The sequence below is a fragment of the Mustela putorius genome, unplaced genomic scaffold, assembly GCF_011764305.1.
Source record: "Mustela putorius furo isolate JIRA1106 unplaced genomic scaffold, ASM1176430v1.1 tig00000876_pilon_pilon_pilon, whole genome shotgun sequence".
Taxonomy (NCBI): Eukaryota; Metazoa; Chordata; class Mammalia; order Carnivora; family Mustelidae; genus Mustela; species Mustela putorius.
This window is the reverse complement of record NW_025421506.1, coordinates 1,318,244-1,339,055: the sequence shown is the minus strand read 5'-3', so window position 1 is coordinate 1,339,055 and position 20,812 is coordinate 1,318,244. Positions and strand designations below refer to the sequence as shown.

At 39.9% G+C, this 20,812-nt stretch overlaps 1 protein-coding gene and 1 non-coding gene across 3 annotated transcripts in view; both read left to right on the top strand.

The window, feature by feature from the left end:
• SLC28A3 (solute carrier family 28 member 3) overlaps positions 1-20,812 on the top strand; it is a 61,013-nt gene that overhangs the window by 11,246 nt on the left and 28,955 nt on the right. For both annotated transcript variants that reach the window (XM_004774099.3, XM_045086076.1), the window contains exon 2: positions 9,478-9,573. In XM_004774099.3, coding sequence (XP_004774156.2) covers positions 9,478-9,573 — 96 coding nt within the window. The remainder of the gene's footprint in view (positions 1-9,477; positions 9,574-20,812) is intronic.
• Positions 19,713-19,819, top strand: LOC123393609. The gene has a single exon (XR_006608437.1). It is a non-coding gene; the product is annotated as a U6 spliceosomal RNA (small nuclear RNA).

Below are 20,812 nucleotides of genomic sequence, written 5' to 3'. Positions count from 1 at the left end.
ACTAAACGAGAATGCCTAAGACAGAACCCTGAGGAACTATGTAACATTAAGTCTTGAGTAGAAAGGCTCAACCCTGGACCCCCTAGTAGGGTCCAGGAAAGGGAGAAGTCTGGGCAGGAGGAGGAAACTAACCATGTGTAATATCACAGAAGCCAAGAACAAGACTATTTTAAGGAGGAAGTGGCCCATTGTGTATGATGAAAACTGGATTTAAGGACATGAAAACCATCCGTGACTTTGGCAAGGGTGATTTCCATAGAGCAGTAGCAGTGAAAGCCATATTGGAATGGGTCAAAGACCAAATGAGGCAAGAAAATAGAACCTTAGTCCATTGGGGCTTCTACAACAAAACACCACAGGCTGGGCAGCTTATAAACAACAGACTTATTTCTCACAGTTCTGAAGGCTAGAAGTCCAAGATTGAGACACCGGCATGGTTATTTTCTCGTGAGGGCCCTCTTCCTGGTTCATAGCCAATGTCTTCTTCCTATGGTCCTCATACAGTGGAAGGGGCTACAGTCCCTGTGGGACCTCCCTTGTAAGGGCACTACTCCCATTCCTGCGGGCTCCACCCTCATGACTTAAGCACCTCCCAAAGGCCCCATCTCCTAACACCCTCATCTCTGGGGGTTAGAATTTCAACATGATGAATTAATTATAGGGGCACACAAACATTGACCATAGCAACCTGTAAGTTCAGACAGAAGACTGGTTTTTAAAAGGAGGAGAAAGGATGTTTCTCTATGAATTCTTGGTTTCACAGCAATGAAAAATTGATACGGTTGCAAATATCAGAGAAGCAGGGGAAGGAAGTGTTAAGTAGAGTAGTGTGAGGAAAAGTACAGAGCATTGTGTCTGGCTCAGTAAGTAAGGAGTCCAGGTATTGTCATATTATTGCTCTAAGAATAGCTTGTCCAAGCTGAAATCATACATTATCAAATACAAAGTAAGAGATGCATCAGGAGGAAGACAGGCACCGAAGCCTTCTCCCCAGACCTGAGACAGACAGAGCACCTTCTAGTCAACCAACCAAGAGCAGGTGGAACTGCTTCTTGAAATGGATATGAAAGATGCAAAAGAACCCTCACTACACTGAGTTAATATATACAAGTACAGGAAAAATTCGGTATCTGTTGCAAATACCTCTAAATGCGATTTACATCAATGGCACCGAAATGAAGATAGTTATTAGAACTTGCAACTGGACCCTGTTGGGTTTTGGGGTTTTTTTTCATATTCTTTTAAAGTGTTGATAAAGATGCACATAAACTATCACAAATTAATTTTAATATTTTAATAACTGGATCTCAATACCATTGGCTCCCTTTTAGTATTACATATGCAATTTTATGTATTTTAAAACATTCTCCCATGCAAGTACTAACCAGGTTCGACCCTGCTTCGCTGTATTTTAAAACATTCTGAAGGAGCCCATAGGCTCCAGCCACTGTCCTGGTTTGGGACACTTCCCTGAAGTTGCACATAGCTTCAATCACAGTGGCAGAATTTAATTATAGCCACAGGGAGGTTAGATATGCAACTTTATTCTGGGAAATCATGGGCCCCACTAAAATTCAGAGCCCTATATTTAAAGGAAATAGGGAAGGGGCACCTGGATGTCTCAGTTGGTTGGCTGTCCTACTCTTGATTTTGGTTCAGGTCATGATCTCAAGGTCATGATATCAAGCCCTATGTCAGGCTTCCTGCTGAGTGTGGAGTCTGCTTGGGATTTTCTCTCTTTCTCTCCTGCTGCACCTCCCCCCTGCTCTCGCTCTCTCTCTCTCTCTCTCTCTCTCTCTAAAAAGAAGGGGGGGAGAAAGGAAGTAGAGAAGAACAGGTATTAGGGACAACTAGCAGTCTTGATAATATTTCCTACTGAGGTTATAGAATTCAACGGATGTTAATCGTATCATATTATTTATTGTTTGGGTCTTCCTTATCCTTACTTTTGTCCATTTGATCTGTGATAGACTGAAGGAGTTCTATCAGCCTCTTTCTAGATGTGTTTCTAGGTATTTCTCCCTCAGTTTCCTCTACATTAATCTATGCCATTTGTACACAGAGAGTCATGCTTCTCAGAGTATGAGATTATACTCTGATCATTGTTTCTCTTGGAACATGTTAGTTGCTTTTTTTAATCCTATATTCAGACGTGGTCAGTTAAGATCATGGACATTGCATGTTATATCTTTCTGAGTCACTGAGTCACTTCCAGTACAGATCCTCCTCAATTTACAATGAGGTTATGCCTCAATAAACCATCATGAGTTGAAAGTATTGTATGTCAAGAATGTATTTCATATACCTAATCTACCAAACATTATAGCTTAGCCTAGCCTACCTTAAATGTGCTCAGAACACCTACATTAGCCTACAGTTGGGCAAAATCTTCTAACACAAATCCTATTGTACAACAAAGTGTCGAATAACTCATGTAACATACTGAATACTGTAAAGTGAAAAACAGTGGTTGCATGGGTACGGAACAGGTTTAAGCATATCAGTTGTTGACCTTAGTGATCTCATGGCCGACCAGGCAAGACCCAGCATCACAGGCAAGGATCATACTCCATATCATTAGCCCAAGAAGAGGTCAAAATTCAAAATTCAAAGTACAGTTTATGCTAAGTGCATAATACTTTCACAACATCATAAATTTGAAAGATATCACGGGATATGGCTATGTTTATTTGTTATTCCCTCTAATTCAGTCAAACCTATTGATCTGCCAGATGGGTTTATTTGTTCTTAGTTCCTCTCAGCATAATTGATATTATGCTTTGTAAAAATCTTTTCACTGTATGTTTGTGGTTTTTTTATTTTTGTTTGGTTTCTTCTGAAGACTTATGTTTTCTTTTAATGATTCCTTTTATAACGAGCTTAAGATTATAAGTAACCACGAAAGTAATATATTTTCTAACTTCTTTTCTTTTCTTTCGTTCTCTTTCATCACTTGATTTTAGCTGAATATATATTTAAGCATTTACCTTTCTCCCTTAAACACTGCTGCTTATCATCTCTTTCGGTTCCCAGAAATTAAAAGATAAGAAAATTGTCATACTCACCCTAACTTCTACTTTTTCTTTCCCTTCTCCTTCAAGTAAGTTTTCTGAGTATTTTTCTACATTGTCAGGGGTTAAAATATTAAAATTTGTTCTGGAATCTTAATCCCTGGATTAAGGTTTTAATTTATTAAATAGATTCAAAACATACTATCATTCCTTTTGCCATAATATCTCATTAATCTTTTGTTTGGCTGTTCCTCTGGTTTTTTCTCTGAGAAAATCATGGAAACCATGTTCTTTGAGTACATTCAGGATTCAATTTATTTTTATAAATCTTATCATTACAAACCTTCCTCTGATTTTTCTTACTGGATCTAGAACTGTGCCTTTCCTTACCTTCTTATACTTAGGGGTTCTGTTTGCCCCTGGCTTACAAAGATCACGAGGGGAGAATGTCATCAGTACTCTGTGGCCCTGCCTCCACACACCCAATTCAAAGCTCCCTTCAGAGCATTCAGAGGTGACAGAGAATTGTGCCAGAGAAGTGTGACGAACCACAGGCGGTTTCCTTAATCCAGTCCATAACCCCACACAGGCCCACAAGATAAACAGGACCATCTCAGGGAGGAACAGTCTAGCTAGAGCTCATGAACTACATTAAGGATTCCATAAACCTGAGACTTGAGTCAGAAGGCCACCTGAGCCAAGAGGGTCATGTGTAACAGGCAAAGAGCAAAGGCTTCTGGGATACAGCCTTTGAAAATGCAGTCATTCCGAGACAAACCCCATGCAATTTAGAGGAAACATTGTAGAGAAAATAGCCTTAAAATAGTGGACATCTGTAGGTTTTCATTTTATTTTTTTTAATATTTTATTAATTTATTTGTCAGAGAGAGAGAGGAGAGAGCACAAGCAGGGCGAGCAGCAGGCAGAGGGAGAAGCAGCTCCCTGTTGAGCAGGGAGTCCAATATGGGGCTCGATCCCAGGACTCTGGGATCATGACCTGAGCTGAAGGCAGAGGCTTAACAAACTGAGCCACCCAGGTACCCCAACATTTGTAGGTTTTAAAATGTAGAAAGTAAATAAATAAAGGAGAAGCTACATTCCCAAACAATGTGAAGAGATCAGATTCACCAAACAGATGTTGACTTTTCCATGCCAAATTTCAACCATAGAAGAAAAGTGGTTACAAATGCCTGAAAGCCAGCAAACAAGTAGCAAACTCAACTATAAAATTAATATAAAAGTCAACCGACAGAAGTCAATTACTATATGTGGCACTGGGTAGGTGATGAATGCTACTCTCCTATACAGTTGAGAATACGGCCTCAAAAAATTAAGCCTGGATGTGAACCCAGAAATGACAATGGACCCAGCCTTTCATCATAATGTAATACCAATTAATATAGATAATTTGTCAATGTTCCTGAAAACGGTCATCCTAACATTCATGGTGAGCCATTTCCTTGGATCTCTTTATGTTGCATTTTGGAATTTTAAGTCACTATTTCAAACAGCTGCTCCAATCCAGTCCCATTTCATGTACTTAGAAATGGACACAGAAAGGTTAAGTCAATCACTTGAAGCTTAAAAAAAATGGAGGTGTATTTCTGACACCTTCATTTCGGCATCTAAGGTTTAGAATATTAGAACATATAGTAACCCTCTTGGAGAAGTAGAGAAAGCAGCCCTGTACCATTTTGTCTCTCCTCAGTCGTAGGGACATGATTTTAGCTGCACTATAATGAGCTCAAACAACCCCCTGAAATATCCTTCTGTTGCAAAACAGTTACCAAATACTTCCATGCCTGCCATTGTGTTATACTGATGGTATCCAGCAGAGAACAGGGGACAGAGAATCTGGTTTCTCAGCTTAGAGTCTAGGGGTAGAATACAGATTTACACAGTTCCAAGTTTTCCAAATGGTATCATATTCCCATTTTTGCCACTGGTCTTGGGATTTGAACATCTATAGCAATTTCTCAGGCATCACTCCTCAGAATGTATCCCACTGACTGCTTCTAGGAAGATTGCTTCAAAGATGTACAGAAATGTGGAGATAGGTAGAAGGATAGATGATAGATATAGATAGATAGATCGATGCATACATACATACATATATATATATATATATATATATAGACAGACAGATAGACATATACACACATAGTAAAATTAGCAACTCTCATCATCAATCTAAATCTGTTTTGGTGGTATAAATCCCTCCGGCCAAGGTAGATTAGCAAACACTTCACAAAACTTGCTGTGAAGTGTCAAGCTCTAGAACAAGGTAAAGATCTTCATACCAACTCCTCAGAGTCCTTATGAACACATTTGCCTGAAGGTACCCCAGGCTCAAGCCCATCACAGCCCCCTCAGCAAGAAGTCAGAGTGCACCAGGCCAAGCACTGTCTGCAAAAAAGTCAGAGAAAGGCTCCCCGGCAGCAGAGTCACCCTAACCACAAAAACTGAGAAATGGAAGCCACATGGTGCCATCAGGGCCACCCTGGGAGGCCGACTGCCCTGTTGGAAGAAATGACCACCAAAGCCTAGGTATAGTTGAAAAGTAGCCACAGGTATCTCTTAGCACCTCTGCCATTTCTATCTAGTCTTTTTTTTTTTTTTTTTTTTTTTTTTTTAGTGTATATGATGTTACACAATGATACACAATGTTACACTAGTTTCAGGTGTACAAACGTAAGGATTCTGCAAGTTTCTATACCATACTATACTCGCAAGCATAGCTACCATTTGTCTCCATACAAGGCTATTATAATACACTGGCCCTGCGCTGTACCTTTTATGCCCGTGACTTACTCATTCCATTACTGGAAGCCTGTCTCCCCCTCCTCTTCACCCATTTCATCCAACTTCCCCCCACTCTGGCAACCAGCAGTTTGTTTTCTGTATTTATGGGTCTCATTCTGCTTTTTGTTTATTTATTTGTGGGGGTTTTTGATTCTATGTATAAGTGAAATCATACAGTATTTGTCTTTCTCCCCCTGACTTATTTCACTAGCAAAATACCCTCTATGTCCATCCATGTTGTCCCAAACAGCACGATCTCATCCTTTTTTATGGCTGTGTGATATTCCACTCACTATCAATACAGACCCCATCTTCTTTATCCATTTATGTACTGATGGACACTTAGGCTGTGTCCATGTCTTGGCTATTGTGAATAATGCCGTAGTAAACATAGGGGTGCATATATCTTTTTGAGTTTTTGTTTTCTTCAGATAAATATCCAGAAGTGGAATTGATGGATCTTCTGGTAGTTCTGTTCTTAATTTTTTGAGGAACTTCTACACCCTGTTCCAGAGTGGCTGCACCAATTTGCATTTCCACCAACAATGCACAAGGGTTCCTTCTTCTCCACATCCTCGCCAACACTTCTTATGTCCTGTCTTTTTCATTCTAGCTATTCTGACTGGTCTTTTAATATCTAGAATCCAAACCAGGTCTTGATGGAGGGGAATTTAATCTGTAGGTGTACCTCTATCTTTTTAGATATTCCCGAAGCCAAAGTGTCCTGGCCCAAGGTTCAAACTCTACAGGCTTCATACAGTTTGGGTTGGACAGTGAGTCCAGATCCCATTTTGGATATTTCGGTTGTATAACCTGAGTCACACCATCCATTTATCTCTGCTTTAGATTCTTCATCTGTCAAAATGGAGATCACAGGACTTTAAAGAGTTTATGTGTCCTGTACCTACTACATATTATATCGAAGCAGGTGCAAAGAAAAGCAAAAGCCAAAAGTAACAAGGGAGAAGCTTACTACCTGCAGATAAAAGTAGGACGTGGGGAGTACAGAACTGGAGTGGAAGCATTGCTCAAGGTTTGCAGAGCCCCAAGTACCCTGCAGCTTCCCACTCTGGCGTCCCCAGGATGGGGCCCTGGCATTCATGGCCCGGCTGGAACCGTCCGCACACAAGGCAGCAGGACGTAGGGAAAAATGAAACGGGAAGGGAGCACCTGCCAGCCATCCCTTAAGGATTATTCCCGAGCTGCCCTACTCAGGGTACCACATCTATTTATATTTTGATTGGCTAGAATTTAGCTGTAAGTGGAAATGTGGCCTCTTTTCAAGGTGGCTATCTGTTCAACTACAATTCTATAGAAGGGAAATACCATAAATAGATGAGGCGGTGGTTTCAGTAATTTCTCGGGTTTTAGAAGTTGTGTTTAGAAACTGGGTGAAAGGAGTAAATTAATAATAATTTTGAAAAGAAAAGAAAGCCTCTGTCCATCTGTACTCCCTGCAACACTCCCTGGGGACCTATGGAAAATGTGGGATCGAAACCCAGGCACAAAGGACTCCAGGCTCAAGGATCTGCCCTTCAGAGAGTCTCAGGCCAGAACTGAGTACACTCAGCAAATAACAGTAACTAGAGAAATTAAGTACCATGCTGTCAGCTGCTTAGAAATACTCATACACAACACCGCAACGTTGTCACCCGCTCAGTGGAGTGACAAGCTTGCACGCAGAACACAATATTGTTTGTAGCGCAGTGTCCTAAGATAGGTAGTCTTCTGTATGAATGTATCTACTTAATCTGAATTGCTAAGTAGATGTAAAGAAACAAGGAGCTAAGGAGTCATTATGGACCACCCCTTCAGGCACCTCGGACTCCAATCTGAAAAGAAGCAATAAAACAAAGCCAAACAATGTCTCAAGGGTTATTTTTCCAGCACCAGTCTACACACACTGCGCCCCCATTATTGCTGTTGGAAATCCTCCAATGAGACACTTCCTGGACATGTTAAAAAGCCAAGGCTTTACTCCACTAGGGGGTAAAACAATCCCATTACATGTTACAAAATACGTCCAGGGGTGCCCTTGTCACCAGTTAGGCCTACTCTACCCCAACCCCAAACACACACATGCACACACACGCACATGCACGCACACGCACACGCACACACACATCCCTTCTTGCGTGAACTTGAAAAAGGCAGGCCCCTTCCTTGCGCGCCGTACGTTTCAGATTCTGCCACCAGGTGGCGGGAGTCATCAAGAATTAGCGGGAATTACCACGAAGGTCGGGCTGCTCCTCCGGCAGCCAGAAAAAGTCAGGATTCTGGAAGAGATCACAAGAACACCCAGTGGAAACTGGGGTATAGACGGGTAGACTGAGGCTGAGTAGATGTGACCGACCCAGCATGACACATGTAATTAGAGACCCCGAAGACCAGCACCCTCCTCTACCTGTGTCTTGTATTTCCACCAACTCATGCTGTTTTATTTTTAACTTTTTGTTAAGGAAATTTTCAGCATCTGTGAAAGTGAGAATCATAAAATGAGTCCCTAAGTGCCCACCAGCCGGCCTCTGTAATGAGCAACATTTTGTCGTTCTTCCCCGCGGTATACAGCGCCCCCTACTGTATTTGTTACCGAATACTCAGCTGTACACAGGGCTGCACCCATTAATGCAACACTAAAGTCACTGCGGTTCATTCAACCAAAAAGACTTGTTAGCGTCTCCTATGTGTGGAGACTGTGCTAAAGTAAGATATACAGCCATAACACAACGGGCAGTGTGGCAGCAACCCTTCCACGCATAAATCATGAGTGTGCTGGAAGTTAGATTTTATTCATGCTTTATACACTCTTGGGTTTCAATAGATGGAAAATGCAACCCAACTCAGGACTGTAATTCTTTTATAGCTTCTTGGAACCAGCCAGAGAGCCAAAGGTAAAATCAAAGTCATACACGTGTTCTTTCAAAGGCAAGGTCACAGGCCTAGCAGAGGACATTTCCTAAAAAGCTAAAGGGACCTACCTGACATGGTTTATCTATCTTGTTGCCTTACTTGGAATGAAGTGCCTGAGGAAGGCAAATCAGGATGAGATGGAAGAAAGATTGGGCTCCCCCTCAGAACAGGTAAAGGAGAGGCGAGCCAAATGTCCGTCACACCTCAAAGCAGCAGCTCAGGGGTGAGGACATGCCTCCAAGAACACAGCTTACTCACTTCCTTAAGGTAAAATCACGACAGCCTGACAAAAGAAGGCATTTTTCTTATTCTCTTTCTTATTCCCATTACTACCAGAGATTGCTTTAAACTAAACAAAGCACATTTTAGCATCTCAAAATTCCAACGTCTAAGAAGAAAATTATCTGTCCTGCATTTTGCTTTATTTTATACGTTGGAGGTCTATGTTATGTGACACACCTTTGTCTCAACTCTTATTATAAAGTCGCATGACTTAGATGCAGGCACCTGGTCCTCCTCTCTCTCGTTTTCAAGTTGGGCCACACCATTCCTTCTAGCAGAGCAGAGCAAAACAGAAATCATCTGTTTCTTTATGAGCCCAAGATTCACTGGTTCTTTCTTTATTCAGCTGATGCATCTGAGCACATCTCTGCCACCCCATCCTTCAAAAGTCTTCTAGGTCCTGTTTCTTGAGAGAACATTGGGGTTTGGGGGTTCTGAAATTGTATTTTTGCAATTTATGCTTTTTTCTTAGAATGAAGACGACTTTGGTGAGAGCCAGAAAACATCAGGAAATAACTCGCTAAGGTGTAGAGTTACGCAAAACGGAGAACACAAAACCGCGACGCAGGTACTCGGGTGATGGTTGAGTGACTCTATTACCATGGTAACTGCTGTGTAGCAGGGACTGAGAGCTGTGGGGACAGAAAGCTGGTGCTCAGCTGGCGCTCAGAGGAATGAATTAAATGGTAATTAGGTTGTGTAAGGCAGAGTCGTGAAGACAATACACACACTCAAACAAAGAGATTTTGTATTGATACACCTGTCCCCAGAGTTTTCTGCTGGGAGAATACGTAGGCTCTCTCTGGACATGTCACTGGCACAGATTCTAAGCTCCATCCTAAAGCAAAAGGCACTGGCTTAAACCTAAGTGTCTCAATTTTAAAGCAGGTGAGGCAGATGAGGTAGGATGTGGTTCTAAAACTGTCCATCATGCCCTAGGGCTCCCAGAGACACCAAAGTTTACAGCACACTGAGGCATTCTGTCACAAGACCACTTTTCTTTTTTTATATATTGAATTCTGGGCAGGAGCTCCTCGGAAGAAAGCCTTCTGATCCTAAAAACTAAGCAGATTATCCATGTAGATCATCTTTTTTTTCTTTTTTTTTCTTTTTTTTTTTTTGGTAACACCTGGGTGCTGACTATCAAGCCATTTATTTATTATTGAAACAAAATTTGGAACATAAAAAAATTACCTATATAAATCCAGAAAAAAATAGATGCCTAACATCTTAAAATATGACCTTTTAAGACAAATATACACCCATGTGCATATGTCATGCTATCCATATCACTACTGTCCATTTTACTTAGTATATTGTAAAAAGTATCCATTTCACTCATTATTCAAGAAAACAACACTTCTGTGATATGAAACCTGCACATAGTTTATAGTACCTTTGCTCATGACAGCCAAAATGTGGAAGCAGCCAAGATCTCCTTTAGCAGATGAATAGACAAATGAACTGTGGCTCATTCAGACAATGGAATATTCTTCAGCACCAAAAAGACATGAACCTTTGAGCCAAGTAAAGACGGGGGTTGGGGGGGAGAGAAGAGACTAAGAGCAAGATGGCAGAGGAGTGGGAAACCTAAATATGGTTGGGTCCCAGGAATTCAGCTAGATAGTTATCAAACCTGAACACCTACAAACTCAATAGGAGATCCGAAGAGCAGCAATTCTTGGAACAGAAAAGTGACCACTTTCTGGAAGGTAGGATATGCAGAGAAGTGAATTCAAGGCAACATTCGGGAAGATAGACTGTGGTGGGAGTAGGGGCCGGCTCTCAGCAAGGGGTAGAGCAGGGAAGCACAAAATCAGAACTTCAAGAAGTCCACTCCATGAATAGACATTGCTCCAGAGGCTAAGTGGGGGGTGGAGCCCTTGAGGGGACAGTGTGGTCTCAGGACCCATGGGGTCACAGAAAGACCAGAGGTGTCTGAGTGCAGCAGAGTTCCCAGGTATCAGAGTGGGGAAGCTGGCTACAGAGATGGAGCCAAGGGGCGGGCTCTAAGCTCGGGTTACCTTAAACGTGATCCAAGGCACAGCTGGGCCACTGCTCTTAGAGTGGCGTGGAGTGCACTGCAGGAAACAGCTGGGTTTGGAGACTCTAAACGTGGCTGGGCCAGATATAGAAACACTCGGTCACAGGTCGGGTGAGCTCAGAGTGCTGCTGGAGACCAGCGAGATGGGAGGGACTGACTGCTTTTCTCCAAGGACACACTGAGGAGTGGGGCCCTGAGCTCTCAGCCCCTCCAGGGCAGGAGATTGGGAGGCCGCCATTTTCATTCCCGTCCTCCAAACCAGTACAGAAAGCATTCAGGGAACAAAGCTCCTGAGAGCAAACCCAGATTACTTAGCCTGGCCCCTGGCAAGGTTGGTGCAATTCTACCTCAGGTAAAGACATTTGAGCATCACTGCACAGGCCCCTCTCCCAGAAGATCAACAAGAACATCCAGCCAAGACCAAGTTCACTGATCAATGAGAACTGTAGAACTCCAGAGCTGGGGAAAGCAACACCTAAAATTCATGGCTTTTTTCCCATGATTCTTTAGTCTTTCAAAGTTAAATGTTTTTTCTTATTCTATTTTTTAAATTTTTCCTCTTTCTTATTTTAATCTTTTTAAACTATTTTATCTTACCAATACCTTTTTTTAAAAAAATCTTTTTAAATTTTCATTGTTTCTATCCCTTTATTGTATTTGACCTTATTTTTTAATTAAAAAAATAATTTAAGATTTTATTTATTTATTTGACAGAGATCACAAGTAGGTGGAGAGGCAGGCAGAGAGAGAGAGGAAGAAGCAGGCTACCCGCCAAGCAGAGAGCCTGATGTGGGGCTCGATCCCAAGACCCTGGGATCATAATCTGAGCCAAAGACAGAGGCTTTAACCCACTGAGCCACCCACGTGTGCCCCTAACCTTATTTTTTATATACATATAGGTTTCTCTTTCTTTAAAATTTCAGGATACAGTTTCTTCTAACAGATCAAAATATATCCTAAATCTAGTGCATGGCTTTGTTCTAGTCTCAGCCTGATCACATTCTTTCCTTTTTTTTCTTTATTCAAGCAACTTCTTATCTTATAAATTCCTTTTTTAAAATATTTTTTAATTTTCATCTTTACATTCATATTTCATCCCTTCATTGTGTTTACCCTTATTTGTTGTGTGTATGTATATATACATATATATGTATGTGTGTGTGTGCATATATATATATATATATGGTTTTTTCCTTAAAACTTTGGGAGGCAGTTTCTTCTAACAGACCAAAATACACCCAAAATCAAGTATGTGGCTCTGTTCTATTCATCAGTCTAATATATATATATAGATAGATAGATTTTTTTTTCTTCCTTTCTTCTCCCCCCAATTTCAGGTCTCTTCCAATTTGGTTAGTGTATATTTTTCGGGGGGTGTTGCTACTCTTTTTGTATTTTGTTCTCTCCTTCATCTATTCTTATCTGGATAAAATAATAAGGCAGAAAAACTCACTTCAGAAAAAAGAACAAGAGGCAGTATTGATGGCTAGAGACCTAATCAATACAGACATTAGTGAGATGCCAGAACTAGAGTTGAGAATGATGATTATCAGGGTACTAGATGGGCTCGAAAAAATCATGGAACATACTAGAGAATCCCTTTCTGGAGAAACAAAATCCCCTTCTGGAGAAATAAGAGAACTAAAATCTAACCAAGTTGAAATCAAAAAAGCTATTAATGAGGTTCAAACAAAAATGGAGGCTCCTACTACTAGGATAAATGAGGCAGAAGAAAGAATAGTGATATAGAAGACCAAATGATGGAGAATAAAGAAACTGAGAAAAAGATAAACAACTACTGGATCACAAGGGGAGAATTCTAGAGATAAGTGATACCATAAGACAAAACAATATTAGGATAATTGGGGTCCCAGAAGAAGAAGAAAGAGAGAGGGGGCAGAAGGTATATTGGAGCAAATTATAGAAGGGAATTTCCCTAATTTGGGGAAAGAAACACGCATCAAAATCCAGGAGGCACAGAGAATCCCCCTCAAAATCAATAAAAATAGGTCAACACCCCATTATCTAATAGTAAAACTTAAAGTCTCAGAGACAAAGAGAAAATCCTGAAAGCAGCTCAGGACAAGAGGTCTTTACATACAACAGTAGAAAGATTGGCAGCAGACCTATCCACAGAGACTTGGTAGGCCAGAAAGGACTGGCATGGTATATTCAGAGAACTAAACAAGAGAAATATGCACCCAAGAATACTATATTCATCTAGGCTGTCATTGAAAATAGAAGGAGAGATAAAAAGCTTCCAGGTCAGTATTTACTCCAAAGATACAAATGTAGTGAAAAAAGGAGCCATATGTACCCTAATGTTCATAGCAGCAGTGGGCACAATTGCCAAACTATGAAAAGAGCCAAGATGCCCTTCAACAGATGAATGGGTAAAGAAGATATGGTCAATATATACAATGGAATACTACACCTACATCAGAAACGATGAATACCCAACTTTTGTATCAACATGGACAAGACTGGAGGAAATGATGCTGAATGAAATAAGTCAAGCAGAGAAAGTCAGTTATCATTTGGTTTCACTTCTTTGTGGAGTATAAGGAATAACATGGAGGACATTAGGAAAAGGAAGGAAAACGTGAATTGGGGGAAATCAGAGGGGAAGATGAACCATGAGAGACTATGGACTCCGAGAAACAAACTGAGGGTTTTGGAAGGCTGTGAGGTTGGGGGATGGATGGGTATTAAGGAGGGCACATATTGCATGGAGCAGGGGTGTGGTGCATAAACAATGAATCTTGGAACACTGAAAAAATAAAATTAAATTTTTAATAAAAAGCTTCCAGGACAAACAAAAACTAAAATAATTTGCAAATACTAAATCAGCCCTACAGGAAATATTGAAAGGAGTCCTCTAAGCAAAGAGAGAGCCTGAAAGAAATAGGCCAGAAAGGAACAGAGACAATACACAGTAACAGGCACCTTACAGGAAGTACAGTGGCACTAAATTCATATCTTTCTATAGTTACCCTGAATGTAAATGGGCTAAATGCCCCAATCAAAAGACATGGGTGGGGTGCCTGGGTGGCTCAGTGGGTTAAGCCTCTGCCTTCAGCTCAGGTCATGATCTCAGGGTCCTGGGATCAAGCCCCGCATCGGGCTCTCTGTTCAGCGGGCAGCCTGCTTCTCCCTCTCTCTCTACCTGCCTCTCTGCTTACTTGTGATTTCTCTCTCTGTAAAATAAATAAATAAAATCTTAAAAAAAAAAAAGACATAGGTATCAGAATGGATTAAAAAAACAAGACCCATTGATATGCTGTCTACAAGAAACTCATTTTAGACCCAAAGACACCTCCAGATTTAAAGTGAGGGGGTGGAAAAAATTTACTATGCTAATGATATCAAAAGAAAGCAAAGCTGGGGTGGCAATACTTATATCAGATAAATTAGATTTTTAGCCAAAGACTATAATAAGAGATGAGGAAGGACTCTACATCGTACTTAAAGGGTTTGTCCAACAAGAAGATCTAACAGTTTTAAATACCTATGTCCCTAACGTGGGAGCAGCCAATTATATAAACCAATTAATAACTAAATCAAAGAAGCACATCAACAATAATACAATAATAGTAGGGGATGTTAACACCCCCTCACTGAAATGGACAGATCACCTAAACAAAAGATCGACAAGGAAACAAGTGTTTTACATGACACACTGGAACAGATGAACATCACAGATATATTCAGAACATTCCATCCCAAAGCAATAGAATACACATTCTTCTCTAGTGCACATGGAACATTCTCCAGAATAAATCACATCCTGGGTCACAAATCAGGTCTCAGCTGGTACCAAAAGACTGGGATCATTCCCTACATATTTTCAGACCACAGAGCTTTGAAACTAGAACTCAACTGCAAGAGGAAAGTTGGAAAGAACTCAAATACATGGAGGCTAAAGAGCATCCTACTAAAGAATAAATGGGTCAACCAGGAAATTAAAGAAGAATTTTAAAAAAATTCATGGAAACAAGTGAAAATGAAAACACAAGTGTTCAAAAAATCTTTGGGACACAGCAAAGTCAATCCTGAGAGGAAAGTATATAGCAATACAAGCCTTTCTCAAGAAGCAAGAAAAGTCTCAAGTACATAACCTAACCCTACACCTAAATGCACTGGAAAAAAAAACAGCAAACAAAGCCTAAACCCAGCAGGAGAAGGGAAATCATGAGGATCAGAGCAGAAATCAATGAAATAGAAACCAAAAGAATAGCAGAGCAAGTCAATAAAACTAGGAGCTGGTTCTTTGAAAGAATTAATAAAATTGATAAACCTCTGGCCTGACTTACCAAAAAGAAAAGAGAAAGGACCCAAATTAATAAAATCATGAATGAAAGAGGAGAGATCACAACGAACACTGAAGAAATAAAAACTATTATAAGAACATACTCTGAGCAACTATACACCAGCAAATTTGACAGTCTGGAGGAAATGGATGCATTCCAAGAGACGTATAAACTACCAAAACTGAACCAGAAAGAAATAGAAAACCTGGACAGACCCTAACTCCACAGTAGGGAGATTGAAGCAGTCAACAAAAATTTCCCAACAAACAAGAGCCCAGGGCCAGACAGTTTCTCAGGGGAATTCCAACAAACATTGAAAGAAGAATTAATACCAACTCTCCTGAAACTGTTGCAAAAAAATAGTAATGGAAGGAAAACTTCCAAACTCATTTTATGAGGGCAGCATCACCTTGATCCCAAAACCAGACAAAGACCCCATCAAAAAGGAGAATTACAGACCAATATCACTGATGAACATGGATGTAAAAATCCTCACCCAAATAGTAGCCAATAGGATTCAAGAGTATATTAAAATGAATAATCATTCACCACAACCAAGTGGGATTTATTCCTGGGCTGCAAAGCTGATTCAACATCTGCAAATCAATCAATGTGATACAATACATTAATAAAAGAAAGAACAGGAACCATATGACACTCTCAATAGATGCTGAAAAAGCATTTGACAAAGTACAGCATCCTCTCTTGATCAAAACTCTTTACTGTATAGGGATAGAGGGTACCTCAATATCACTGAAGCCATTTATGAAAACCCACAGCAAATATCATTCTCAATGGGGAAAAACTGATAGCTTTTCCCCTAAGGTCAGGAACATGGCAGGGATGTCCAATCTCACCACTGCTATTCAACATAGTACTAGAAGTCCTAGCTTCATCAATCAGACAGCAAAAAGAAATAAAAGTCATCCAAATCAGCAAAGAAGAAGTCAAACTCTCACTCTTAGCAGATGATATAACACTTTATGTGGAAAACCCAAAAGACTCCACTCCAAAACTGCTAGACTCATACAGGAATTCAGTAAAGTGTCAGTATACAAAGTCAATTCATAGAAATCAGTTGCATTTCTATGCACCAACAACAAGACAAAAGAAAGAGAAATTAAGGAGTCAATCCCATTTACAATTGCACCCCAAACCATAAGATACCTAGGAATAAACCTAACCAAAGAGGCAAAGAATCTGTACTCCAAAAACTATACAGTCCTCATGAAAGAAATTGAGGAAGACACAAAGAAATGGAAATATGTTCCATGCTTATGGATTGGAAGAACAAATATTATGAAAATGTCTATGCTACCTAAAGCAATCTACACATTTGATGCAACCCCTATCAAAATACCATCAATTTTTTCAAAGAAATGGGAACAAATAATCCTAAAATTTATATGGAACCAGAAACAGACCCCAAATAGCCAGAGGAATGTTGAAAAAGAAAACCAAAGTTGGTGGCTTCACAACTCCAGGCTTCAAGCTCTATTACAAAGCTGTCATCATCAAGACAGTATGGTACTGGCACAAAAACAGACACATAGATCAGTGGAACAGAATAGAGAGCCCAGAAATAGACCCTCTATGGACCCTGCATGGTCAATTAATCAGCTCTGTGGTCAATTAATCTTCAACAAAGTGGGAAAGAATATCCAATGGAAAAAAGACAGTCTCGTCAACAAATCGTGTTGGGAAAATTGGACAGCTACATGCAGAAGAATGAAACTGGACCATTTGCTTACAGCACACACAAAAATAGACTCAAAATGAAAGGTCTCAATGTGAGAAAGGAATCCATCAAAATCCTTGAGGAGAACACAGGCATCAACCTCTTTGACCTCAGCCTCAGCAACTTTTTTCTAGAAATATCGTCAAAGGCAAGGGAACCAAGGGATAAAATAAACTATTGGGACTTCATCAAGATCAAAAGCTTTTGCACAGCAAAGGAAACAGTCAACAAAACCAAAAGACAACTGACAGAATGGGAGAAGATGTTTGCAAACGACATATCAGATAAAGGGCTAGTATCCAAAATCTATAAAGAACTTATCCAACTCAAAACCCAAAGAACAAATAATCCAATCAAGAAATGGGCAAAAGTCATGAACAGACATTTCTGCAAAGACATCCAAATAGCCAACAGATACATGAAAAAGTGCTCAACATCACTCGGCATCAGGGATATACAAATCAAAACCACAATGAGATACCACTCACACCAGTGAGAATGGCTAAAATTAACAAGTCAGGAAATGACAGATATTGGCAAGGATGTGGAGAAAGAGAAACCCTCCTACACTGTTGGTGGGAATGCAAGCTGGTGAAGCCACTCTGGAAAACAGTTATGGAGGTTCCTCAAAAAGTTGAAAATAGAGCTACCCTATGACCCAGCAACCACACTACTGCATATTTACACTAAAGATACTATGCAGCCCTCAAAAAATGAAATCTTGTCATTTGCAATAACATGGATGGAACTAGAGGGTATTATGCTAAATGAAATAAGACAGTCAGAGAAAGACAATTATCATATGATCACTCTGATATGAGGAATTTGGGGGGCAGGGCAGGGGTTCTTGGGGGGAAGGGAGGAGAAAAAATGAAACAAGATGGGACCATGGAGGGAGAAAAACCTTAAGAAACTCATGAAACAAACGGGTTGCTAGGGGGTGTGGGGGGGAGAGATAAGGTGACTGGGTTATGGACATTGGAGAGGGTATGTGCTATGGTGAGTACTGTGAATTGTGTAAGACTGATGATTCACAGACCTGTACCCCTGAAGCAAGTAATACATTATATGTTAATTTTTTAAAAAGATAAGACATGGGGGAATATTAAATGTGTATTGCTAATTAAAAGAAGCAGTCTGAAATGGTTACGTACTGTATGATTCCAAGTATATGACAAAGGAAAAGGCAAAAACAGTGAAGACAGTAAAAAGACCAGAGGTTACCAAGAGGTGGGGAGGGACATGTGGGCAGAGCACAGAGGATTTGGGGGCAGTGAAACTACTCTGTGGGATACTATTATGATGGATACATGTCCTTATGCATTCATCCAGACCCACAAAATGTATAACACCAAGAGGGAACCCTAATGTAAACTATAGAATTTGGGGGCTAATATGTCCATGTAGTTTCATCAATTGCAACAAATTTACCACTCTAGTAGGAAACGTGCTAATGGGAGAAGCTAGGCATGAGTAGGGTCAGGGAAATTTCTACTTTCTCCTCAATTTTGCTGAGAACTGAAACTGCTCTTTAAAAAATGAAGTCTCGTGGACTCTGAAAAACAATCTGAGGGTTTTGAAGGGGCGGGGGGTGGGAGGTTGGGGGAGCCAAGTGGTGGGTATTAAGGAGGGCACATATTGCATGGAGCACACGGTGTGGTGCAAAAACAATGAATTGTTATGCTGAAAAGAAATTTTAAAAATGAAGTCTCTTTTTAAATTGTTTCACAAAACAATCAAAAACAAAAAAATTAGATTTTTTTTATTTTTATAGACAAGAATATAAAGAGCAAGAAGGAGCCACTGGGTTTGCAACAATGGTCCTTAGGTGATTTTGGCAGCAGCCATCTCAGTAGAAGTCTGAGTGAGTAGGATGTGAGAATCACTAAAAATAAAGGCAATTCTTTCAAGTGGTTTGTCTGTGAAGGAAAGGAGGGAAGGCAGATGTTGACCCCATGACTATGGGGTCAAGAAGATTTTGTTGTTATTATCATTTTTGGTTGTCGTTGTTGTTGTTAGTTTGTTTTTTGTTTTTTGTGTTTTTTTAATTTTTAACGCTAAATCTTTATTTCACTTTAAAGTTTATAAATAATTTTTTCAAGTGCTATTTTAAAAATATTTTTAAAGATTTTATTTATTTGACAGACACAGATCACAAGTAGGCAGACAAGCAGACAGAGAGAGAGAGGAAGGGAAGCAGGCTCCCTGCTGAGCAGAGAGCCCGATGCAGGGCTCGATCCCAGGACCCCAGGATCGTGACCTGAGCCAAAGGCAGAGGCCTTAACCCACTGAGCCACCCAGGCACCCCTGTATTTAAGATTTTATTTAATTTTTGCACTAGCTTGTTAGGAGATGATATTCTTTGGCTCATTTTATAGCGGATAAAAAATAAGAACATCAAATTGTATAAAGCCATTTCAGTACAAACTCAGGGTGCAATTGTTTCGCAGAATTCATAAGTTTAGCTCAATTGCCATACTTCTTTTTCTTTTTACGTAATGTTAGTCACCACACGGTACATCATTAGTTTTTGATGTAGTGTCCCATGATTCATTGTGTGCATATAACACCCAGTGCTCCATGCAATCTGTGGTTTGTTTTAAAGATGGAGACAGGTTCTTACTATGGCAGCACATATACTAAAATTGGAAAGACAGAAAGAAGATTAGCATAGCCCCTGCACAAGGATGACATGCCCATTTGTGAAGCATTCCATATTTTTAATACCAAAAAACCATAAGCTGATTAAAAAATGGGCAGAAGACATGAATAGACCTTTCTTCAAAGAAGACATCCAGATGGCCAACAGACCCATGAAAAGATGCTCAACATCACTCATCATCAAGGTAATCCAAGTCAATACCACAATGAAATATTACTGCACACCTGTCAGAATGCCTAAAATCAAAAACACAAGGAACGACAAGTGTTGGCAAGGACGGGGAGAAATAATGAATCACTGAACACTACATCAAAACCTAATGATATACTATTTGCTGGCTAACTGAAATAAACAAACAAATAAATAAATAAATAAAAATTTTAAAAAGAAAGATGAGGAGAAAAAGGAACACTCAAGCACTGTCAGTATAAATGCAAACTGGTGCAGCCACTGCAGAAAAGAGTATAGAGGTTCCTCAAAACTTTAAAAAGAAAACTACCCTGGGAGCCAGTAATTGCACTGCTGGGTATTTATCCAAAGAATACAAAGAAATACATGCACCCTTATGTTTATTGCAGCATTATTCACAATAGCCAGACTATGGAAGCAGCCCAAGTGTCCATCGATAGATGAATGGATAAAGAAGAGGTGATATATATATCCTATATATATGTAATATATAGCATTATTATTGGGCTATAAAAAAAAGAGTGGAATGCTGCCATTTGCAACCACCTGGATGGATCTAGAGAGTATAACATCAACTGAAATACATCAGTTGAAGAAAGACAAATACTATATGATCTCACTCATATGTGTAATTTAAGAAACAAAACAAATGAACAAAGAAGAAAAGAGATATACCAAAAAACAGACTTAGCTATAAAAAGATGGTTACCAGAGGGGCGGTGGGTGGGGGAATGGGTGAAATAGGGGAAGGGGATTAAGAGTATACTCTTAATAAAAGTATTAAGAGTATACTCTTAATACTTAATACTCTACATACTCTACATACTTCTTATGTAGAGAATTGTTGAAGACTATATTGTACAC